Source organism: Peromyscus leucopus, chromosome 8b (genome assembly GCF_004664715.2).
Source record: "Peromyscus leucopus breed LL Stock chromosome 8b, UCI_PerLeu_2.1, whole genome shotgun sequence".
In the NCBI taxonomy this organism is placed as follows: Eukaryota; Metazoa; Chordata; class Mammalia; order Rodentia; family Cricetidae; genus Peromyscus; species Peromyscus leucopus.
The window spans coordinates 85,105,925-85,132,006 of NC_051086.1; the positions used below are offsets into that span (position 1 = coordinate 85,105,925).

Consider the following 26,082-nt stretch of genomic DNA (forward strand, 5'->3'; position numbering starts at 1 on the left):
TTTGACTTCTAATCTTAAAGACTAGATTAAAACTTAGCTCATTTCCCAGAAGGCATTGCTTCCCTTTGCTCTATGAAAGAGTCCACCAAGACCTCTTCCTCAAAACCATCTAGCCCCCAGCCTCCAGCCTGTGCTTGTGATGCATCTTTCTCAACATCCTGAAAAGGTAGTGTAGGTAAAATATGCTCATAAACATTAAAACTAGTTGTTAGAAAGACGTAACTAGCTTTATAATTTAAGTTTTAAAGCATACATACTTGCAGCTTAGTCTGCACTGACAATGATTGTCGAAGCCTAGAATTTAACATTTACAAATTCTCATTCACACACACAAAACACACTATTATCACACAACTTATGTCTTGAGAGAATCTTCTGCTTTTTAAATCTTTGGCCTCCCAGTCAATCCCAAGTTCAACCAACTTTTCCGAGTTCTGGTAGTTACCTGGACCACTGAGGCATTGCCACAAGACTTCTCTTTTGAAACATCCTTTTTCTCTGGATATTAGGATAGCTAAACCAGCTTGTTTCTTCTGTAGTGTATGTTGGTGTGGGATTATCTATTGCTTGATTTTTCATGGATGTGTTTAGCTTCTTTGGGTTGAATTTTCCCTTCTAGTGCTTTCTGTAGGGCTGGGTTTGTAGACAGGTATTGATTAAATCTGGTTTTATCCTGGAATATTTTGTTTACTCCGCCTATGGTGATTAAGAGTTTTGCTGGGTATAATAGTCTGGGTTGGCATCCGTGGTCTCTTAGTGTCTGCATGAGATTTGTCCATGATCTTCTAGCTTTCATAGTCTCTATTGAGTAGTCTGGTGTTATTCTGATGGGTTTACCTTTATATGTTACTTGGTCTTTTTCCTTTGCGGCTCTTAATATTTTTTCTTTGTTCTGTGTGTTTAGTGTTTTGATTATTATGTGGCGAGGGGACTTTTTTTTTGGATCCAGCCTATTCGGTGTTCTGTAAGCTTCTTGTATCTTCATAGGTATTTCTTTCTTTAGGTTAGGAAAGTTTTCTTCTATGATTTTGTTGAATATATTTTCTGTGCCTTTGAGTTGGTATTCTTCTCCTTCTTCTATACCTATTATTCTTAGGTTTGGTCTTTTCATGGTGTCCCAAATTTCCTGGACATTTTGTGTTACGACTTTTTTGTCTTTAGTGTTTTCTTTGACTGACGAATCTATTTTCTCTATCATGTCTTCAGTGTCAGAGATTCTCTGTTCCATCTCTTGCAATCGGTTGGTTATGCTTGTTTCTGTAGTTCCTGTTCGTTTAGTCAGGATTTCAATTTCCAGCATTCCCTCAGAATGTGTTTTCTTTATTGTCTCAAATTCATTTTTCAGATCTTGGAATGTTTCTTTCATCTGTTTAATTGCTTTTTCTTGGCTTGATTTGATTTCTTCCTGTTTTTTGTTCGTTTTTTCTTCCATTTCTTTAAGAGAGTTTTTTATTTCCTCTTTAATGGAGTTTTTCATTTCCTCTTTAAGGGAAGTTTTTATTTCCTCTTTAATAGAGTTTTTCATTTCCTCTTTAAGGAAAGTTTTTATTTCCTCTTTAAGGAAGTTTTTCATTTCCTCTTTAAGGAAAGTTTTTATTTCCTCATTGAGGGAATGTTTTATTTCTTCTTTAAGGGCCTCTATCATCTTCTTAACGTCATTTTTAGGGTTGATCTCTTCTGTTTCTTCTGTCATGGTATGTTTAGGTCTTGCAGGTGTAGAATCACTAGGTTCTGATGTTGCCATATAGGTCTTTATGTTGTTGCCTGTATTTTTGCACTGGCGTCTACTCATCTTTTCCTCTGTGCGGTGCAGGTGGTGTCTGTGTCTGAGAGTGCCTCTCTTGTTCTAATTTTTAGTCTTGGTTTAGTAGGGGTTCTTGGTTAAATTGGTGCTATTGGGCTGTTTCTTCAGGGACAGCTGATTTCAGTCCGTGAATTATATACTTATGATTCTGGTGATCTGGTTTAGTGACTGGGTAGCGCCTTCTTCTGTGTTCCCAGGTCACGTTTTGTTCATTTGTCAACTCCTCAGCTGATCTTGTTTCTTCAGACTTCAAACTGTAGGCATCTGAATCCTCTCCCAGATGGGTTTCAGCTGAGCAGGGTAGTCTCACCAACACCTCCAAGTTGTTGGGTTTCACAGGATCAGCAGTTGGGCCCTGGGTTGTCCCCAGACTGAGTGTCCAGACTCGCCCTGGTTCCGACCCACAGAGATAGCCTCTTCCCTAGGTGTTGGGGCTAGGGGCGTCCCCGTTCCAAGCTGTGTCCGCCCCTCTCTGTCCCCGGGCCTGTCCACCCCTGTGGCCTGCCGCTGCAGGCCCACCTGCGTCCACTTGTCTCTGCCGCTGGGTCTGTATGTCCCTGTCAGCTACCACTGGGGCTGGGTGTGTCTGCCTCTGCGGGTGGCCAACAGGCCTGTATGTCTCTGCCGGCTGCCGCCGCGGGCCTACCTACCTCTGCTTGTCACCACTGCCGGGCCCATCCACCTCTGCGAACTGCCACTGGGCCTGTATGTCTCTGCCGGTTGCCGCTGGGCCTGTATGTCCCTGTCGGCCGCTGCCACCGGGCCCTTCCACCTCTGCGAGTCGCCGACCTGCGTCCACCTTTCTCTGCCGCGTGGCCTGTCTATTTCTGTGGGCTGCCGCCGGGCCTGAATGTCTCTGTCGGCCGCCGCCGCCGCCGGTCCTGTCCACCTCCGTCTGCTTATCTCTGCCACAGGGCCTGTCCACCTCTGTGCGCCGCCGCTGGGCCTGAGTGTCTCCGCCAGCTGCCACCGGGCCTAGATGTCCCTGTCGGCCACTGCCGCCGGACCGTCTACCTCTGCGGGCCGCTGCCACAGGCCTACCTGCGTCTGCTTGTCTCCGCCATCTTCCCCAGCTTATGTTTTGAGAAAGACTTTCTCCCTAAAGTTGGGGTTCACTGACAACTAGACTGGCTGGCCAGAGAGCCCCTGGTGAACCCCCTTTTCCACTCTCCCCAGCACGCCCCAGCTACAGGCATACATAACACCTCTAATTTTTGCATGGGTGCTGAAGACACAAACTCAGGTTCTCATGCCTACACAGCCAGCCCCTGACCCCCTGAGCCATACCTCCAGCCCCTCACCCCCAGACAGCCTTGATCACACCGGGTGTTATTTCAACCTCCTTCTCTTCCTCTTCAGGTGGTCCGAGACATCCTGCTGATTGGACACAGACAGGCCTTTGCATGGGTTGATGAGTGGTACGGTAAGTCAGATGGCCCAGAATAACTTGGAGAACAGTTTCATAACACATTGACTCAGTTTTCAGTACACCCCACTTCAAGTGTAACCTAGGACAGCAACAAAGGGCAGGTCACCGCTTCCTGTATTGGAAATAGCTCCGTCCGGTGAGCCTGATAGAGATGTAATTATAGAAGCTTGGTCTGAAATAGCCACAGAACTATTGACCAAGTAGGACCTTGGCTTGCTCATCTAGTGTGTACATGGGGCTCCATTGTTCTCTGTGGGATGGACTTTAAACCCATCCTAATTTATCCCAAACTTCAACATTGTCTGAAGCATCTTATTGAGTAACAGTCCCTTGATGCGGGGAACACTTGAAACAGATTCTCATATATACAATTTCTCTACAATGTCAAGGACAGATGGAGGCTTAGGTGCCTGGATGATCCTAACCGAAAATATTGTTCTGGCTTTTTGGTTTGGGTTTTGGTTTGTTTTTCTTTAATGTCACAGGAAGATGTTAAACTAGTTCTGTACATTGTCAGTAAATGAAAACAAGGTTTGCTCAGTACCATAATGGATGGACCGCCCTCCCTGGATGCTCAGCCCTGCGGTTGTATGGACATGAGACCTCTGCTTTCCCCGAACTGGTCATCAGGTTGCTTGTGTCCTTGGCTATAAATAGAAGCCAGCACGTCCAACCAGTGACTTAGAATGGAGCTGACTTTATGTATCTATTGTCCTTAGTCACATTATGTGTCCTGGGTGTAACCTAGATTGTAGTTTGGTCTCTTTCCATCCTTATTCTACCCATGCCCTCAGTTTCCACAGCATCAGGTGACCCCCTCCCTGATCCCACCTTTAAGAGAAAGGCTACATTGGACAGAATGGATGAGGGCAATGTTAGTCATTCATACTGCCAGCTGCTTCTCAGTGCTGGTTTAAAAGGCATGGTCCTCTGAGCTATAGACTCGGTTTGTTTAGTTTCATGTTTCCGTTTTCCCAGATCCACACCTCCTGAAGAGTAAGTGCATTGTCCTGGTTTGTCCAAATACTCATCACAGCTCAGATTTCTGTGCCACACCCCCACAGGATGTTTGTCATGCACTATATTGTCAGGAAGGTTCTCCAGGTCCTGTCTTTCATGAAGCAAGGGGATGGAGAGGATTCTGGGATTGTTTCCTCTGGTCCTTCGAGTATTTTTATTTTGTTATTTTTGTTTTTTTGTTTACTGGGAAGCAAGTCTCAGGGGGAATAGGGACCTTTTCCCAACACCCCCCCCACACACACACACATAACACACACAAAAAGAAAGAAGAAGGAACGAAGGAACGAAGGAAGGAAGTGTTGGTTAAATGGCGCTGCTCCTGGCTGGCCACCGCCTGCGGCAGCCATGCCAACAGAGGAAAGTGCTGAAGGAAGAATCACAGCCATGGTTACCTTTTTAGAGCTTTATTTGGAGGGGGGAGGAGAGAGAGAGAGAAAAGAGAAGGAGGTCCAGATGGAAGGAAGGAGCAGAAAGGAAAGAGAGGGACTTACAGAGGGCCCACCCGCTTTTTAGGCTGGGACACCGTTGCAGGCTGATGATGTAATTAAGGACAGAATCCTTATAGGAAGGACAAACAGGTGACATAATGCCCAGCCTCTCTTGGTGTATACTTCTCTGAGCTCATGATTCCCTTGTTGCCAATTCCTAGGAAATATCACAAGGACAGTCAAAGAGGAAATGTCACAAGGCTAGGCTTGCATTGATTAGAAGTTTAATCAGCCAGGCAGTGGTGGTGCACACCTTTCATCTGCACTCAGGAGGCAGAGGCAGGCGGATCTCTGTGAGTTCAAGGCCAGCATGATTTACAGAGCGACATCCAGGACAGGAACCAAAACTACACAGAAAAGCCCTGTCTGGGGGAGGGGGGCAGTTTAACCAAAGGATAGGTACCTGGAAGACCCAAAATCTGCCACCTTGATGACCAGGAGGCAAAGTTCTCAACTAGAGTTCTCTAACACCAGAATGCTACTGAGGACTTTGCAGAAAATAAATTTTAAAAGAGGACTGGACTCTGCTCAAGGGGGCAAGACATTGCAAGCCTGCCCTTCAAAAAGGAGGGTTTGGGGCCAGCAAGATGGCTCAGTTGGTCATTTGCTGCCAAACTGGTGACCTCAGTTAAAGGTGAAAGGGGAGAACCAAGTCCACAGAGGTGTCCACTGACACCCACACAAACCCCGGGATACACATATCATAGATGCATAGGGAACCGAGTCCACAGAGGTGTCCACTGACACCCACACAAACCCCGGGATACACATATCATAGATGCATAGAGAACCGAGTCCACAGAGGTGTCCACCCACACAAATCCTGGGATACACATATCATAGATGCATAGAGAACCGAGTCCACAGAGGTGTCCACTGACACCCACACAAACCCCGGGATACACATATCATAGATGCATAGAGAACCGAGTCCACAGAGGTGTCCACCCACACAAACCCCGGGATACACATATCATAGATGCATAGAGAACCGAGTCCACAGAGGTGTCCACCCACACAAATCCTGGGATACACATATCATAGATGCATAGGGAACCGAGTCCACAGAGGTGTCTACCTACACAAATCCTGGGATACACATACCATGCATACATAGACAATAATAAAAAAAAAAAAGAAAGTTAATTTTTTTAATGAGAAAAGAGATTGACAACCAACCAAAATGAGAGTGAGTATCTGGTAAAGGAATATGGAGGATGGACCCTGATTCTTTTCCATCTCAGCTAAGCCTGCAACCAGGAGGTGATGACTTAAGGGCATTTAATTAAGAGAGAGAGAAACTTGCCTACCACATGCAAGGTTCCTTTAGAATTCTCAGGTTATTACAAGAGCCTGAAGCTAGAATAATATATTAGATGAAACACAGGCTCCCCAGTCCAAAGGTCTTTAAGAATTCCTACTTATTTACTCAGGATGAGTTAGAGGAAGACATTAACAGCTCAAGGAGTCTATTGATCACAAAATTCTCTTCGTGTCTGAGTTGTGGTTGAAAGGCATAGGCTTTGGTGGGTGTAGACCATCAGGGTGCCTGTCCACCCCAGAGTGGCCTCCACCCACCCCCTGTGTCCACAGTCCCAGTCCCAACCAAAACAAGAAGCAGCCTTTTCAGGCAGCAAGGGATCCGAGAACCACACCATCTATTTGGTGTAAACTCTTGCAGACCTCAGCAGCCCAGCTGAGCTGCTGGCCTGGAACACAGTGGCTCCTTCATTACCTGACACAGACTCTCAGGAAATTAAATGAATAGAAACAGGCCCTGCCACAGAATGTCTCCTCAGCCACTTACTGACTGACTCAAGGTCGTGCAGGGAACTATGGGTCTTTCAGCTAGATGGGTGTGTTATTACCAAGGCAAAGTCCAAATCAGGATAACCCTTCAGTTAGAGTACCTGTGGTTGCTTTTTCTCCTTTGGTCTAGTACAGGCCGTGAGGCCTTCATTAGTAAACATGGACAAGGTCCCAAGTGAAGAAACCTCTTCTGGAGTCTCTTACAGTTCTGGTTCTTTTTTTTTTTTTAAAGATTTATTTATTGTGTATACAGTATTCTGCTTGCATGTGTCCCTGCAGGCCAGAAGAGGGCGCCAGATCTCATTACAGATGGTTGTGAGCCACAATGTGGTTGCTGGGAATTGAACTCAGGACCTCTGGAAGAGCAGTCGGTACTCTTAACCACTGAGTCATCTCTCCAGCCCCAGTTCTGGTTCTTAAAGCGAGGTCCCTGGACCTGCAGCCTCTGCATGTCTGTTAGAGATGCCCATTCTGAAGCCGCTAGCCCTCTGTGGTTCTGGTACCCCTCCAGGTGATTCTCAACTGTTGGCTCACAGCCTGTGATATAAGCCAGACTGGCTTGCAAGGACAGCTTAAATAACTCATGCCAAATAGAATAGACTCGAAGAATCATAGACATCTTCAGGGCCAGCTGCTAAGCTCTGGTGCCTTAGAAGAATTAGAAGGAAAAATAAGTACCCCCACATACACACCTTTATACAGATGTATTAGGAAAGAGTCTCTCTCCTGGGCAAACTCAGCAGGTGCTATATTGTTGGGGCTGGGTTTGGGCGCCATTCACCTCCTGAGCTGTATGTTTGTGCAGTACATATTGTCCATCCTTCAGCACCATCCAGGACAGCCCTGGCTGCCTCGCTCTCTTTCAAATCACCCCCCCCCCCCATCTCCAGTGCTTAATCATGATTGGAGAAAAGACATTGTCAATGATGGTGATCTTTTCTCACCCGAGGATTTATTTCCACATCTTGTCTGAGTTCCAGCATTCTTGGAAGTCACGAAACTATTTCCCTAAGCAGATTTTATTCTGCTCGTGTTCATTGTAAAGTATCAGCATGTCCATGTTGGAGGGGTTGAGTTTGCTTTCCAAAGCCCTGATTGGTCTTTATCCGTGAGCCTTGAGCCTCTCTGCATGACTAGAACACTAATCAGCCGAGCCACAACACATTTCAGGAGATGGGGTAAGAGGGGAGGTGGATAAAAATAGCCAGCCCGGCTTCACAAAAAGCACAGATTTGCTTCTCAAATCTGACAGTATTTTCAGAGAGACACAGTGAAGATTGCCTCAGGGACCCTGTGACGGAGGGGGACCTCACGAATGTCTTTGAAAACCTGACTCTTCCCCAAAAAAGTATGTGGGAGGCTGAGTTCTGGCTGGCAGATGAAACGGTCTTATGAAGTGACTTAGAAGTCAGCCAGAGTCCCCAGAGAAGGCCTGACAAGGAGAGCCGCAAGCTTGGGTGGAGACATGAGCACAAATTGAGTTTACCACAGCAGCATCTTCTGGCGGCCCCAGGTTTCCTGAAATCTGACCCCAAGCACACGTGTGTGTTTATGTTCATTTTCCTGGGAAGAGAACTCATAACTTCACATACTTTCATTTTCCTGCCTACATTCCAACACCGCCCCACCCCTTAAAAAAAACAGATATAGTGGCACCAATATCTGTGACTCCAGCACTTGGGAAGCAGAGGCAGGAGAATCACCACAAGTCAGAGACCAGAGTCTCATGGACTTCCAGGCCAGCAAAGGCTACTTAGCAGAACCCTGTGTCATTCAGAACTGAAAAGAAGCTGGAGAGATTAACAGCACTTGTTGCTCTTGTTGCTCTTGCAGAGGACTGGGGTTCAGTTCCTAGTACCTACAAGGGGCTTTACAGCCAACCTGAACTCCAGTTCCAGGGAATCTAAGGCCCTCTTCTGACCTCTGCAAACATCCACCCACATAAAATTAAGTGAAATTCTAAAAAGAAGAACAAAATCATGGCTATCAGTTGCCATTCTAGATCTTAATGATGTGAATTATACAGGAAGGGTATGTACCGAGTCTTCAGGATTGGCTGATTTCAATACAAAGAAAGCAGAAGCATTTAAGCTTTTTGTAAAAAGCATGTGTTGGGGGGGGGGGGTAATCAAGTGTTAGGTCATAATTGTTCTAATGAGTTTGGTTGTTTTTTTTTTTTTTTTTTAAGTGCCTGCTAGGCCTAATGTCTATAATCCCTGCAACTCAGGAGGCTGACAGGATCATGAGTTGCAGGCTAGCCTGGGCTACATAGTGAGTTCTAGGTTAGCCTAGCATACGTAATGAGACCCCCATCTTAAAAAACAATAATAACAAAGAGAATTTAAACGAATCTTGCAGATGGGTGGCCACCATGTTGCTGAAACCAGAAAGGTGTCTAGTCCAATTCATACGTAGATCTTGCAAGACCCAAATCCTTGTTTTGACTTCAATTTTGCCTCAGAAGAAAACGATCCTCTCTGTTTGGGCCTTAGAGCCTGGAAATGGAAAGATAATACAGGCCAAGTAAACCAGAGCCACTTGTCAGTGTGGTTAGACTGTGTAGGTGTGTGTGTGCTAACAACTTCCTGGAATAAGCATCCATCAATTTCTTACCATGGCTATCTCTGAGGTCAGAGGACTGGCCAAAGAAGCTCTAAGGAACTAAACGCTTTTCTTCTATAATTCAGTACTTGGGATTTGTACACAGTAGGAAGCGTGTGTGAAGGTCAGAAGCAACTTCAGAAGTTAGTTTCCTCCTTTCACCATGTAGGTCCTGGGATTTGAACTCTGATCATCAGGCTTGGTGGCAAACAACTTTACCTGCTGATCTGTCTCACCTTGGATTCATTTTTTTTTTATTTAAAAAAAATTTTATTCATTTTATGTACCAACCACAGATCCCCCTTTCATCCCTCCTCCTGCCCCCCAGTGGATTCATATTTTTATGTAACATAACCCTGGCAATACTTGAATAACTGAATTAATAAATAATAGTTCTAAAACATTTTATTCAGAGAAATAGTTGGGCAGTTAAGAGCATTTGCCGCTCCTGGAGTTTAGTTCGTAGCACCCATGTCAGGCAGTTTCCAAACACTAGGAACTTCTGGGATCCAAAGACTTCTTCTGATCTTCACAGGCATGCACACAAACATGCTTGTAGAAAAATGCATTAGGCCCTACCTAAAAACAACAACAAGCATGCCTTTAATCCCAGCACTCAGGAGGCAGAGGCAGGTGGATCTCTGTGAGTTCGAGGCCAGCCTGGTCTACAGAGTGAGTTCCAGGACCGCCAGAGCTGTTACACAGAGAAACCCTGTCTCAAAAACAAAAAAAGAAAAAGAAGTCAACACCTACCAGTTCATTTGAAAAATGATTGGCATAGGCCTTCTTGCATTTAGAATTTATCTGAGAGCCAGCAAGATGGCTCAGTGGTAAAGGTGTTTGCCTCTAACGACCTGAGTTCAATCCCCAGGAGCACGTGGTAGAAGGAGAAACCAGACTCCTACAAGTTGTCCTCTGAACACACACACACACACACACACACAAATAAATAGATGTTTGAAAAAACTTTTAAAAGTTTGGCTGATTGCCGGGTGGTGGTGGCGCACGCCTTTAGTCCCAGCACTCGGGAGGCAGAGGCAGGCGGATCTTTGTGAGTTCGAGGCCAGCCTGGGCTACCAAGTGAGTTCCAGGAAAGGCGCAAAGCTACACAGAGAAACCCTGTCTCGAAAAACCAAAAAAAAAAAAAAAAAAAAAAAAAAAAGTTTGGCTGATAACCTCAGAAAGGATTTGCTTCTGGCAAAATCTCTGAACTAAATTGCTAGAAGTTACTCATATCGTTGAAAAATCAATCAGTGACAAGGATGAATTGTCTTTGGAAGTGTATTCTGTCATTGGGCATAGGCAATTGAATTTTCTAAAAAATTGATTTGCATATAGATTTTGAAGTAATATCCATTGCATAAACAGCACAGTACATTTAACCAGATAACCCAAACATTAGCATTTCCATAAATTACTGAAGAGGACTGACATGTTTACCTCATGTTCATATGCATTTGTGGTATGTGGAGCCATTTCAAGATGTTGGTAGTAGTTACCTAGCGTGAAGCCCCAGCATCACCCAGCACTTGGGAGGTGGAGGAAGAAGAATCAGGGTACAGAAAGAGTTTGATGCCTGGGCTACATGAAACCCTGTCTCAGAGACGGGGGAAGGTGGGAAAGAGAGAGAGAGGGAGAGAAATTAGAAATAGATGATTTCAGGCCTGGTGGCTGTGGTGCACGCCTTTAATCCTGGCATTCGGGAGGCAGAGGCAGGAGGATCTCTATGCTGAAGGCCAGCCTGGTCTACAGAGTGAGTTCCAGGACAGCCAGGGCTACACAGAGAAACCCTGTCTCAAGAAACCAAAGAAAGGGAGAGGGGAAAGGAGAAGAGGGGAGAGAGGGGGAGGAGGAGGAGAGAGGGGAGGGAGGGAGGGAGGGAAGGAGGGAGGGAGGGAGGAGGGAGGAGGGAGGGAGAGACATGCTTTCCGTGTTTTTAAATATATAAAGACTTTTCCTACTAGGATTAAGTATTCTTCTACCTCGTATTGATTTGATTTGGTTTTTTTCTTTCTGTCATGGAGAGCACCATCAATCCCTTGAATTTTCAACTTTTTACTATGAACAAGACACTGATCATCTTTATGCTAAATCCTTTCTTACACCCATAAAACAACTCTGAAAGTCCAGAGCTGTGTTAAGTCCTTCCCTTCACAGTGAGCAAATTGCAGGTCAAGAATGACTTTTGTGGAGACTCAGTAGAGTGAAACAGTAAACTCTTGCCTTCTCCGAGTTTCGTTTTCCCAATTAAGTGGCTAACGACGTCTGCACAAAAAAAAACAAAAAACAAACTGCTTTCAATTTTTAACTCGTAATTGAATGGGACCTCATTGTATTCGTTTCCAGGTGTGTTTGTGTTTAAGAAATACTGAAAATCAGTCATTGAAATTGTGGGGTTCGGTCTTGTGGAATGTGTTATTATTGATTAAGACCCCTCTGTGTGCACCCTAAAGCAGCATTCTTTTATTGCTTGCCAATAACCTGTCTTCTAAAAGAAGAGCATGTTTGTGCTTGACCAGCCTGCCGCTTAGCCTTTTCAGTACTTCCATTGCTTGTGGACAGCATTTCTGATGGATGATTCCTGGGCGGGGTGGAGGGGGACACCATCAATTCAACCAAATAGCCCAGGCCTAGATTTTGAGTCGTGCTCCACCTCGGCCCCAGACCACACTGAATTAAATCATGAGCTCTGGCAGGTCTGCCCTTTGGAAGCAAAGAGAACTCACATGACACTCAGATTGATATAAAAAGACATCAGGCCACATGATCCAGAAAATACGTAAGGAAAAACTCCAGCTGGGAATGCACACTGTAAATCCCCCACTACACCAATCAGTGATGGGGCGGTAGATGATGCAATTTCTTCTTTCTTTTCCCCACATACTTCCTTGGTTGGTGAAGAGGCACAAAGTAAAACACGAGTTCCCGGACTGGGGAAATAGCTGATAAATGAAACTACTGTGGAATTGAAGAGAGTAGGGTGGGAGGAGGACAAAGAGAATGTTTAAAGTGAGACCAATACCAATTCTATGCATTTAACTTGCTAAAAGAGGAGATTTCTTGGTCTTCTCTTTTTGTTTTTTTTTTTTTTTTTTTTTTTTTTGCTCTTTTGTTTTTGTTTGTTTTGAGACAAGGTCTCACATAGCTCAAGCTAGCCTTAAAGCCACAAATCTCCTGCCTCAGCCTCCCAAGTGCCAATATTGCAAAAATAAGATAGGATTTTTCAACCTGGTCACTATTGACATTTGGAATGCAATCTTTGTTGGGAATTGGGGATCATGGCATATGGAATGTTCCACAGCATCTCTGGCTTCCCCCTCACTAGAAAGAGGCCAATAGGACACCTTCCCACCATGGTCACAACCAAAAACCATCACAAAACTGTCTCCTGCTGAAAACCATTATGGATTAAGAGCTCATTATCCTGAACTACTGAAAAATTGTAGACTCTAGCCAAACATGGTGTTGTGTGCAATTGTATTTATAGATCAATGTGGGTGGAATAGTGTCAGCCATTTCCAAGCTGTTAGACTAGACTCGACGACCCGCACTCTCTGGCCCCTCCTATCCTATGCAAAAACACATCTGTGTGAGAATTGTACCGAATCTCACACTCGCCGGTGAGTGCCCGGGGTCTGCCCTCCACAGCGTGTCTCCTACCATAGCAATGAAAGCACCCTGGGCTGTCAAATGCACTAACTTAAAAATGCCCTAGATCTCTCTGGCAAGTTCTGTCCGAAGGTAAGTATTGAACCAAAGACACCTGGCCCCTCTGTCCCTGAAAGGGATCTTCTAACGAAGCTTTAGGAGATCTCAGGCTATGCACAGCCCACTGGCTAACACTTTCACAGACCCAGCTCACCTTCCAAGAGCCACCCCTCAATGATCCCCACTCTAACCCCCTCGCCCTCACTCCCTTCTTTGGCTGGTTTATCTAACTTTATGATTTACCCCATAAAGTTAGTTAGTCACGTGCTTTTTTTTTTTTTTTTTAAACCTCTTTGGCTACCGCTGAGCTACTGTCTTCCCCTAAAGTGCCCCGACTAAAGTTTGTATTTAATAACGGAAGTTGCCCACGTCTTGACTTCTTTCAGATATGACAATGGATGATGTTCGGGAATACGAGAAAAACATGCATGAACAAACCAACATAAAAGTTTGCAATCAGCACTCCTCCACTGTGGATGACATAGAGGGCCATGCGCAGACCAGTGTATGTAGACTATTCAAAGAGAGTTGCCCACCCTGTGTGAAACAGACAGGGAAACCCACCTGTCAGACCCTCAAAGTGCTGGGTCCTGAGCCGCCTGTGAAAACACAGCCTTGCCCAGAGACTGTGGATGAAGATGCCCTGAGTCTTTGAGTGGGCTGTGTCAGTCACCTGGGTCTTCCAGATATTTCCATTCTTTCAAGTGGCTTAACTTCATGGCTAACCCGGTGATAAAAAACCCAGGACACAGAGAGTGGAAACATTTGGTGGAGCCTGTGAGATGACCTGCACCAATCATAAAACAGCATAGGCGTGACAGGGCGTGTCAGCTGTAAAGTAGACCAAATGCCAAACTCTCGCAGGCATAAGTAACACTCGTATTCCACGGAGGGCTTCGATCATCGCCGCTTTAGGCTACTTAGATTTCAGAAGGCTTTCTACAACTCTTTCAGGCTGCTTTCCTCAATCAGTTCCTTTTAATCTAGGCTGATCTCAAGACTAAACTGCAGTCCATGCACACACACACACACACACACACATACACACACACACACACACACACACACACACACACACACACACACACGCCACAAGGTGGAGGGGTGATGAGCCAGGATTTAGGAATGTTGTATTGCACATCTGGTCTGGGACTTAACAAAGGCCTTCGAGAGCCCTAAGTTATTGACAGCCATGGGTTACTGAGAGCTGACTACATGGTATATACCAGAATTTAAATATAGTCATCTCTCAGTCAGTCAAGCTGATGAAGAGGAGGTATAGATGACAAAGGATTAATCACTAAATCATGGGTCTCCGCCTGAGCTGTGATCTCTGAGAACATCTTGAGTTCTGTGTCTGCCATGCCCAGGCCCTGAGATAACATATATGAGATGCATTAACAATCAAGAACGTAGTTATTACATGGCTGGCACTTTTGTTTTTTAAGAAATGAGAATGTAGTAGCTAGAGCAATGTTTCTCAACCTGTGGGTCACAACCCCTTTGAGAGTTGAACAACCCTTTCACAGGGCTGCCTAAGATCATCAAAAAAAAAAAAAATACAGATATTTACATTATGATTCATAACAGTATCAACACTATAGTTATGAAGTAGAAACAAAAATAATTTTATGGTTGGGATCACTACAACAGGAGGAACTGTATTAAAGGGTCACAGCATCAGGAAGGTTGAGAACCACTGCTCTAGAGAGACATCTCAGAGCATTTGCTGCTCTCGAAGAGGACCCTGGTTCAGTTCCTAGCACCCAAGTCTAGTGGTTCACAACTGCCTGTACCTCCGGGTCCAGAGTATCAATGCCCTCTTCTGTCCTCAGCAGACACACACACACACACACACACACACACACACAAACTAAATAAATAAATAAATAAGTGGCAAATCTTTTTAAAAAAAGAAATGAGAATATAATTACAGAACTTGAGAGGTGGCTGTTGTGACAGAGGTGGATGTTGTGACAGAGGCTTTAGAATGACGAAGACCTTCGGTAACATTTTGGAAATGTTTAAAGCATGTCTTTTGACTGTGCCTTGCCAGGCTAGTGCACGGCACTGGATGCATGTGACCGCCCGTGAGCCTGAGAGCGCCCCAGCTCTGCCTTCCCCCTACTGCATGCTCTGATTGGGTCTCACAGGAGAATGTTAGAGCAAGACTTGCTGAAGGTTTGCTCCGATTTTGATCAGATGCCTCCCACCACTCCTCTTTTCCTGTTCTAAAGATAGGGATGTTCTTTAAGGGAACTGTCCCTGCATTTTCCATTACTTTTGATTACCTTTTCTCTTAGGAATGTCAAACACAGTGCCCGTCAACGGCTCTGAGAGTTGCTCGCTGTAAACAGGACCAGACAAAGAAAGCTACAGGGGAGGGAGGGACAGGGAATGCTTGAAGGTCACTGAGGACAGCTATTTCCAGGGTGTAAGCCAGGCATGGTGGCTGAGAGCTGAGGCAGGAGGATTGCCTTGAGTTGGAGGCCAGCCTGTGCTATAATGTGAGATGCTCTCTCAGGATGGGGGTGGGGGGAGCTTACAGCTTAAGGCCTTTGCATGTCTTCTTTCTGTTTTATTTCATCCTTCTTAGCATTAAGCCAGTTTACTGTGCAGGGAAAGATGGTAATCCAGAATGACCCTGTCTTCCTGAAAATCCCACATATTCTCTACAAACCGCCCATTGTTGCCACGATTTCAGCATAATGGTCGTCTTTGGAATCTCGTGAAATCGGGGATCATCTATTTTTCACAATCTTAATTTTCGATCATAATGAAAAGATGGTTACAGTGAGAAGCTGTGTGCACACAGATAAGACTGCATGGACGGGCCAGCGAGGTGGCTCAGCAGGGAAAGGCCCTTGCCATACAAGCCTAGTGATCTGAGTTGGATTGCCAGAACCCATGTAACTGTGGAAAGAGAAACGACTCCACAAAGTTGCCCTTGGACCTTCACATGCACACACACACACACACACACACACACACACACACACCCTAAAGTTTAAAAATAAAAGTTTTTTTTTTAATTTATAAATAGTAATAAAACCACATGAGGGCTAGGGATGTAGCTCAGTTGGCAGAGTGCCCACGGGCCCATCTAAAATCGAAAAACAATAACCTTCCTGGCTGCTAAAAGGAAATTTAAATTTTCACCCTGAACATGGAAAAGTTAAGTTGGAAGTAAGCAAAATTAGCATCCATGGACACAGCAATTTAAAAAAAAAAAAAAAAAAAAAAAAAAAAAAAAAAAAAAAAAAAAAGGCTCATAGACAATTGAAAGGTTTCAAAGCCTCCAAGGAAGATATTCTGAGTTTAAAAAAAAAAAAAAAAAAAAAAAAAAAAAAAAAATTCTGTACTCTGTGTAGTTTCTGCCCCCTGCTGGACATATCCACTATCACACTGTTTTCGGCCACTTGTTAACCAAGCAATTTTTCAAAATTGCTATCCATTTATAAGAGTAAAGATATATCCTGGTTCACTGAAATTTTTTGTAAAGTCCCAATTTCATTTCCAAGCAAACGCTGCTTTTAAAGAACTTAATCTCATTTATTCATTTAAAAGTGGTAAGTTTATAGGTATAATTTGTCTTAAAATAATATAATTTTTGCATTATGTCAACACAGTTGTAAATTTTTAACCTTTGTGAAAACATTTCCCTTTCAGAAAATTTTAATAATTTCATAAGGAAATGGTTACAGATTTCATTTCATGGAAAATGTTTTTTGAGCCAGGCATGGTGGCACAGGCCTTTAATCCCAGTACTTGGAAGGCAGAGGCAGGCCATCTCTAAATTTGAAGCCAGCCTGGTCTACACCGCCAGTTCTAGGACCACTGGGACTATATAGAGGAACCCTGTCTCTAAACACTAAAAAAGAAAAAGGTTTTGTTGTTTTGATGTCTCTAAGTGCTGTTGAGGTGTGTGTTTCAGGAAGTCTGAACCCCTGGGGGGCAGGAAGAATGAAACATGGACCTATGTGAGCCAAAGTAGATAAAGAGAGCTTATGGGCCCCACTCTGCTCCAAGGCAAGGCCTTCACTCCAGGCTTGTTTTTGATATTCCCAGGTACCCCTTTTCTCTGCTCCCAGTAAGTGAAAAGCACCAAAGGATTCCAGGAATAGCCAGACTGACAGCAATTCATAATAACAATAACAAGGGCCCACAAAATGTCCCAGTGAGTAAAGGTACTTGCTACCTGCCCAGTGACCTGAGTGTGATCCCTGGGACCCACAGGGTAGAAGGCAAGAACCAACTTCCAAAAGTTGTCCTCTGACTGCCACATGCCCTCCCCCAATACTAGGTACAGGCGGTTGTGAGCCATCCAGTGTCAGTGCTGGGAATTGAACTCTGGTCCTCTGGAAGAGCAGTATGTGCTCTTAATTGCTGAGCCGTCTCTCCAGTCCCTCTCAGTAAAACTTTCAAGCATGTGTTTGAAAACCTGATGCCTAGTGCACAGGCGTTGTTGACTTACCTGCTGAATACCCAACGATGTTCTTTTTCCCCTTTAAATAAAGCCTCGATCTTTAAATAATTCCCTCTTTTCATTCTCTTTCTTCTTTCTTTCAAACTGCCTTGGGTGATCTTATTTTCCTTTTTGGGGAGTAATTATCAGCCTTTATTGCTGAATAGCAATAACAACCCTGTGGCCTTTGGGGTACAAAAAAGTATGTTCTGAGGATAAAATGCTGAGAGGGTCTGAACTTGAGAGTAATGTTGTCAAGGCCACTGATTGCTTTAATGACCTTTGTATGGAGGATGTGACCCAGTCTAATAAAAGCCCCATGTACCCACAATGGCCACACACACCTTGCACACGTTTACTGGATCTGGTTCTGCACTCCCTCGTTAAATCCTAATTCAGAATACTTAAAATACTAATCAAAGTAGCTGGAGAGACGGCTCAGCAATTAGGAGTTCTTGTAATGAGTGAGTGAGTGAGAGTGAGGACTGGAATTCGGATCCCAGCATCCAGGTAATAATCCAGGCGCTCCACAAAGCCTGAGGCTCTAGCTCAGCGGGTGGGGGGTAGAAATAGGATGATGGGGGACAGAAGATGTGAGCCTCAGCTTCTGGGAAAGACCCTGCCTCAAGGGAATAGGCAAAAGTAATGATGCTCTCTTCTGGCTTGTGTGCCCAGAGGTGCGTGTGTGCTCATGTACACACACACACACACACACACACACACACACACACACACACACACGCACACATTTCTGCAGTGTACTAATTGGGCTGATGAGATGGTTCACTGAGTAAAGGTAGTTACGGCTGCCAAGCCTGGACAACCTGAGTTCAGTCCGATGAGCTCAGGACCCAATGTCGGAAGAACTGACTCCTGAAAATCGTCCTCCAACCTCCACTCATGCACCCCACCACACACACATCCACGGTCACACAGCAAATAGATACAGAAAATGTATTTCAGTAATTAATTTCTAAATACCGATTGAAGAGTCCTTTGGAAAATGTTGGCTTGATGTCCAAAACAAAAAATATTGTTTTCAGAGACGTGTCTCAAGTAACAGAGACAGGAAAAAAAAATTGAGGGTTTAGTATTTCAAAGACAATTTGGGTTCGTGAGGGGTAGGGGTCCCCAGACTTAGCAATGACCCCATTTGCACGTCTGAATGTTAACTGTTTGTTATTCTCTCCCTTTTCCCTTGAAGACATGACAATGGATGAAGTACGAGAATTCGAACGAGCCACTCAGGAAGCCACCAACAAGAAAATCGGCGTTTTCCCACCCGCCATTTCCATCTCCAGCATCGCTCTGCTGCCTTCCTCTGTGCGCAGCGCCCCATCCAGCGCCCCGTCCACCCCTCTCTCCACAGATGCGCCAGAATTTCTGTCCATTCCCAAAGACCGGCCCCGGAAAAAATCTGCTCCGGAGACCCTCACACTTCCGGATCCCGAGAAAAAAACCACCCTGAATTTACCTGGTGTCCACTCTTCTGAAAAGCCATATCGGCCCAAATCAGAGTAACTTCATGTGAACATCCCATTGGGTTTTATATTTTCAGTTGAGGCTTTTTTTTTTTTTTTTAAAGGAGTCCTCTGATAGAGGAAAAGACTGCCTCGTCACTCAGTCACTCAGATGTGTTCTTTGATCTCAGAGTGTGCATGTGGTTAAATAATTTCACTGATAGCAAGAATCCCTGTGTGTGCCACACAGCATCATAGTGAATATGAGATGTAAGACTAGGGAAAAAAAAACAAAAAAACCAGGAGGGGCTGAGGACAGAACTTAGCAGCATGAAGCCGTAGGTTCGATCCCTGGCATGGTTAGCTAGACAAGAGGATCAGAAGTTTAGGGTCAACCTCAGTTATATAGAGTTTGAGGCCAGCCTGGATTATATGAGACCCTGTCTCAAAAACAATCCAACAAAAAACCCACAGAACCATCTATAGTTTTATATGTGGGCCAGGAAGGAAGCCTTGCCTTGGGGGCCTTGGTTTGATATGGGCTTCAGTGATAAACAGGTCAATAGAAGGAAAAACATGAAGCCGGGATTTTGGTTTTTTGGGTTTTTTTGTAAGATGTGGTAAAATAATGAAATCAATTTCCTCCTATCAAACCTGAAATTCTCAACAACAACAACATAAAGAAAAAAAAGAATATTCTCAGGTGTCACATGCCTAATTGTTAAATTATGGACTGCTGACCACCAATACTTGAATTCCAGTTATTATCAATATTCCTGTTTTGATTAGTCTGACTCAGGATTTGGAGCCTAATCAACTCCTTAAATTTTTGAAAATTTTAATGACCAACTTCTAGAGGCTCCAAGTGCAATTAACGATGACTTCTTTATACCTTTTCACAGAATTGAATAAAGATCCCTCTGTTCCCATCTCTTAGTAATTTCCCCTTTTGTACCCTGGTGGCCTCTCAAATCTTTAGACTTGCCTAGATGACTGTGACCATAGCTGATACAATGTGGAGTGTTCTGGAAACAAGAGCCCCAGGTGAAACAAATATCCTCTCTTCAGGTACCAACAAAGCTTGACCTGTGAGCTGCCATCATCCATTACGATTCTCAGAAATATCAATGAACTAAATAGAATTCATTCACAGTGTCCCACTTGAGGAAGCTCAGGGTGGACTAAGTTACCTGGGATTAACCTCTGTCAAAATGTCTGGTGTCTGAACCTTGCAAAAGAGAATCTTCCCCACTCAGTTTATTCTTAGTAACACCCAGACGTCCCTGGAAGGGGCTGCCGATCACCAGGTTTTGGAAAATACTATCATTCTCTTACTCCTTCCTTACAATCCAAATACTGGGGTGTAGCTCCATGGTAGAGTTCTTGCCTAGCATGCAGGAGGCCCTGGGCTCAGTCCCCAACACTGCAGGAAGGAAACAGTGCAATTGTCACTGTCTCGGGAACCCAGGAAATAGAGCCAAGCGGGTGACCTTGTCTCTTTAGTGGACTCACCGACTGACTCCTGTTTGTACAGAGGCATGGTCATAAATGGCCCCTTTGTCTTATTCTCATTGTTGAAAGACATAGAAATGTACGTCAGAGTCCAGGCCAACAGCTAGCAAGGTCATTCATCAAAGTGGCAGAAAGAAATCTGTCACCGTTGCACCTCACTGCCTTTAAAGCCACAAAGAAGGCAAGCAGAATGTCACCAATGAACAAGGTAGCTGGGGAGCTCCAGGGCCCCTGTCCTAGCTATCCTTCCTGACTGTGACCTCCAACCTCAGGAAAGGAAATGACCCCCAAAACAGATCCCAAAGGAAACAAAACAGACCAAGGAGCGTATTCTCCTTCCCTGACACCTCCCAGCCAGTGGACCCTGCCTGCACCCTCTCTTGAGTGCTCCACCCTCTGCAGTGTCTCTCGGGTCCGTGCCCTTTCCCAAGGCACAGGTGCTGGCCCCTTGAGCCGAGCACCAAAGTGCTTCCTGTGTCTAGATCATTTCTTTATCCGTAGATGGACACCGTGCCCAGTACTGGGAGAAAAGCAATTGCAAATACCTTTGTGCAGCAGCGCCTCTTTCCCTTAAGGTGACAGCGCCGTAGTAGGGTACCCTTCTTTGCATGGTCTGGAAGCATGAATCTCACTTGTGGGAAATCTTAATCTTTTCTCGAACCCTTTGGACTTCTCAATGGTTCCCTCTCCATGCAGCTGTACTCAATGAGAATGCCTGGCTTTAACAAGCAAAATTCCACTTTCAGAAGAGATACAGAGATAATATGTGTATCTGCTCGCCGTTTGCAAGCTGAAATGGGGCTGGGGTGGGCTCAGTGGTTCTCATGTAGAACAAATTGATTTTGTGCAGTGGTTAGCCCATCTGGCACCTAGTTTTCCATTAATACCATGCCACTTTCCCTTTTCTATACCAGCTTCTATTGTCAAGGCCAACAATCTGGTTCACTTTGAAAAGCTACTTTCTGATTCCCTTTTTTGTGAGTTTTCTGTCCTTTATAGTCAGCCCAATGCCTTTGACACCCGCTGTGGCGCTAACCTATGATGGTGTAATTCTTAACCAACATGTGTGTGTTCCGTTTTTCTGTCTACATGCCGTTTGCCTGTGTTACAAATATGGAAGGGGTGGGATTCTGGATATTTCATTAGCTGCTTTGAATATTTAATCCAGTCATCACAAAGCATCAGTGACTTCAATATTTTCTAAATCTTGATTTCCAAGTCTCTTTGCGCTTTGTCCTTGTTACATGAATCTGCTATTGTGAGATGCAAGCCTGCGATGAATGTGTACATAGAATGTGAATAATTCCTCTGAGGATGGAAACAAAATGGCTGCATGATGGAAATTTGGGAAGACAAAACAATATAGCAGAAACTTGAATTTACTAAGCATGTTTGAGGGGAGAGTAGAACCCTTAACTCAGTGCCTCTGTCTGCCATGTGAAAACCTGCAACTTTGTTCACCAAAATTGTATTATACCTGTATATATATACATACATACATACATATAAAAATGCAGTATAGTGAGTCACACACCCCCGATTCTAAGTCTCTGGTAGCCAAATTAAAGTGAGTAGCCCATAGGATGACACATGTGTTTACCCCTTCGTCTCTGACGTTGGTGGATGCTCCTAAAATGGCCATACGTGTCTTGACTCCCGGTGGCTTCCCGCTAGGAAATATCCTTGTGCCCTGGGTAGGGCACAGCATCGTCGCTTTGTCTGTGCTTCCCCTGGATCCAGGAGGTTTGGTGGTGTTTTTATTGCATAGGGTTTGTCTGAAGCCACCGCTGAGGAACATTGCCTCTCAAGCTGTAGTAAGGGAAAGCAGAAGGACAAACTGAGCAAGAGAGAAGCTGTGACTTTTTTTTTTTTTTGGTTGTCGATTTGTTGGATTTATTTATAAGTCTGCTGTCATGGCTTTGCATCTGTGGGGAACTGTTTTAACTTATTTACAGGTGTGTCAGCCTTGTTTGGGGTGTGGAAATAAGTTAGCTAAATTGTGGATGAATGAACACACACATAATGAACACACACACATAATGAACACACACACATAATGAACACACACACACATAATGAACACACACATAATGAACACACACACACAATGAACACACACACATAATGAACACACACATAATGAACACACACACACAATGAACACACACACACAATAAACACACATACACACAAAGGCTGTCAAAAGGGCTCAGAGGGCCAAAGCACTTGCCACCAAGCCTGACAACCTGAGTTCAATTGCAGGTCTCACATGATTGAAAGAAAGAACTAATTCTCATAAGTTGTACACACATACACACACACACACACACACACACACACACAAATAAATAGATAAATAAATAAATAACATTTTAAGAATAAAACACAAAACCCTCTATAATACCCCCTAAAGGTAATCATGTGGTTTACTTTCACAGCCTTTAGTGAACTGTAAACTAGGAGACATCTTGATAAAAACCCACTTCAATGAAATTTTCAGGACTAACGTGTTTATGAGTGCTTTCACATTTCACTTCCTTTAGTATCTCCTCACTGCTCAGAGGTGACAAAATACCAATCGCCAACTGGCTTAGACTGATGGGAATTTTCTTTTTGAAAAAGGCCAGCGTGGAGTTGACTATCCTGTCCATCCATCTATAACCAGACAATCCGATGGAGAGTTGACTGTCTAAATGGTTTCCATACATCTCCATAGTTCTCCAGTCACCTGACTAGCGGGCTAGACGAGGACAGTTGGCCATCCGAGCCATAGTTGTAAAAATTCAAAAACCCTGGCCTGGCCGGTAAAAGTGGACATGAAGAAACTACGTTAAGCTCTTCATCCTTGGTGTCGACACACACAGACGCAAGGTATCTTGGGTTTTTCTGTGCTCCACCTTCAGAGCAGCCGTTTATGTCTGGTATGAACTGCTCAAGCTTCCTGGGACATCGTGTTGTGAGAGAATGTGAATTTGTGGAGAACTTTCCAGACAATGCCCCTTAACTATGACTCCACGCAGTTAACAAATGCTTATGATAAGCCTCCCCACTTTCTTGTCTTTCAAGTTGAAACGATGTCTGTGGAATTTCAAGTCTCCCTTTCGGTTTCACTGTGTCCCCGAGAGAAGAAGAGGTTCTTTTGAGTTGACGTTATCCAGTCTGCCATGTATGTGCCCTTTCCAGTGTGATTTCAGTGTTTACATTTTTGAGCTGAGACCTTGATTGGCTAACTTAGTCAAAATCCCACTGCCACCGCTGAAGGACCAAGTGTTGGGACGCACAGTGTTGAAGTAACGCAAGCGGAAGTGACGCACGTCCGTCTGTGTCATTCTATGGCTGTACTGTCGTCTGCACCCGCCCCCGTTATTTATTATTGTTGATAGCTTACTTTTTCTTACATTCTGTTGTAAATAAAGTACAAAGCAATCTTCTTCCCAAGTGTTGCTTCCTCTTTCTCAACCGGTCTCAAGGGAGTGCTAGCCAACGTTAACATGAGGGTCAGTGGAGAAGGAAGAAGTCAATTACTGTACCCAGCGGAATGGCCTCGTGCGCAAGGATGCCTCCCCTACTAATGGTCATGTGGAACTTTATATGCAAGACCCTTGGGAGGAAAAGTCCCAGAGTCCCTAATTTTCCAGTCTAAAAATAACAAAGGAAAAGCTGGGTGGGGGTGGCACATGCTTTTATTCCCAGCACTGGGGAGGCAGAGGCAGGCAGATTTCTGTGTGTTTAAGGTCAGCCTGGTCTACAGACTCCCAGGACAGCCAGGGTTACACAGAAAAACCCTGTCTTGAAAAACAAAAACAAAAGCGAAGGAAATCTATAACCCCATAGGATGAATGCATAAACTCCCTTATCCACTTAGCAGGTACTTGAATATTCATGGAGTTTGAGATCACATGGCCCACAGGAATCCTAGGGAGTGCCAACCAGATCCACTCTATGCCAAGTTAGGGGTGTGTGTGTGTGTGTGTTTTGTGTTGGGAATAGAATCCAGCACCATTGGGGATGCAAGGTAAATAGGTAAATACTCTACTGAGCTGGACAGACCAACTAGGTCTTTTTGCTGTTTTGTTTTTTTGAGAGAGGCTCTCTCTATTATGTAGCCCTGGCTGTCGTGAAACTTACTCTGTAGACCAGACTGGCCTCGAACTCACAAAGATCCACCTGCCTCTACCTCCTAAGTGCTGGAATTAAAAGGGTGTGCCACTGCCCCAGCTCATCTTTTTTTAAAAAAAAAAATGACAAAGTCTCATGTATCTCCTTGTACTTACAATATGGCTGAAGAAGACCTTGAAATTCCAATCTTCCTGCCTCAACCTTCCAAGTTCTGGGATTCAGGTGTGTGCTAGCACACACCGTTTATACAGTTCTGGGGATCCAGCCCTAGTTGGGTTACTTTTTTTCTTTAAGGATTTATTTTATTGATGTGTGTTTGTGTGTCTTCAAGAGTGCATCAGATCCCTCAGAACTGGAGTTATAGGCATGACTGCTAGGATCCGAACTTGGGTTCTCAGGTTCGAGCAGCAAGCACTCCTAACCACTGAGCCACCTCTCCAGCCCCACAGCTGGGTCACTTTTTGGAAAGCCAAAGTTGTCCCGACATGGTTTCTGGATCTCAGGCAGCCACTGATGTTTACAAGAGGGTCCTCTGGGGCTGGTGAGTGTGGGGACAGAGATGCTTCACTCTCCCTGGTTCATTAATCTTTTTGGAGTTCACGCAGAAACACACCCCTTACTCTGTCTTCCAGTTAATCCTGAAAGAAACAATGTCACAGTCTTGGGCTGGCTGGCTGGCTGAGTGAGTCCGAGTACTTGCTGCCAAGTCTAATGACTGGAGTTTAATCCCCGCTAAGACCCACTCGGCAGAAGGAGAAAATCAACTAAAGTTGTCCTCTGACCTCAACACAGGGGACACACATACACACACACACAATAAATAAATAAATAAATAAATAAATAAATAAATAAATAAATAAATAAATAAATAAATAAATAAGTGCAATTTAAAAGAAGAAAGAAAATGTCACAGTCCGACCTCCGAACGGAGCGGGCACACTGCTTAGGCTACAGTTCTCTGAGTTGTGTAATACCAACTCAATTAACTACAACATGTTTCCTTTTGTAGCTCCAACTTCACCAATACACCCCCACCCCGTCTTTTAATTCCGTATTCCAAACACACAAACTTCCCACACACTGCTGCGGGCTAGCCGTCAGCCTGCGTTCTTGAGCAGAGGCTGCCTCGTGCGGCTCAATTGTAATGGGTTGTTAAATATTTGCACACCTACTTCTCAATGTCTAGTGCTTGTGACACAGCCCGCCCCAAGTTGCTAAGCAGAGCTCGTCATCCAAAGTGTCTTCCCACTGAGGCCTAACCTTAGGCTCCCGAACACCCACATATTTCTGTAAGAGTTCCTCAGCCACCATTACAGTCATTACCTTCCTGGAGACATTTCTGCCTCTGACCTCCAACTGTACCTTGGTCTCAAAGTTCAGGATACATCTTGTCTGAAATAGCCATGCGTGAAACCTGTCAGGGCCAGCTGGAGGCTTCGATGGCTTAGCAAGGACACCTTGGGTGTTCATCAGCACTGGGGTGTGTGGTGGGGCCAGCGAGCCCTGTTTTCAAGGGCACGGATTGACTTTTTCTGCCTAACTTGTCTCCACATGAATTCTCTCTTCTGTCGTGTGCAACTTAGTAGATTACCTCAGTCAAATCCAAAGGTTTAAGTACTTTCCTCTTCCTGGGGAAGGTGGTGTTCTAGAGTGCTGTCTGTTGTGAT

At 44.6% G+C, this 26,082-nt stretch overlaps 1 protein-coding gene across 3 annotated transcripts in view; it reads left to right on the forward strand.

Moving 5' to 3' along the window:
* Window positions 1–19,466, forward strand: part of Pitpnc1 (phosphatidylinositol transfer protein cytoplasmic 1) — a 284,159-nt gene extending 264,693 nt beyond the window's left edge. For 2 of the 3 annotated variants that reach the window (XM_028865225.2, XM_028865227.2), the window contains exons 8-9: window positions 3,164–3,227; window positions 18,529–19,466. In XM_028865225.2, the coding sequence (XP_028721058.1) occupies window positions 3,164–3,227; window positions 18,529–18,845 (381 nt within the window). In that variant the 3' untranslated portion in view covers window positions 18,846–19,466. Of the gene's footprint in view, window positions 1–3,163; window positions 3,228–13,245; window positions 13,365–18,528 lie in introns of all 3 variants that reach the window. The other variant, XM_028865230.2, reaches the window with a different exon arrangement.
* Window positions 19,467–26,082: the final 6,616 nt, after the last annotated feature.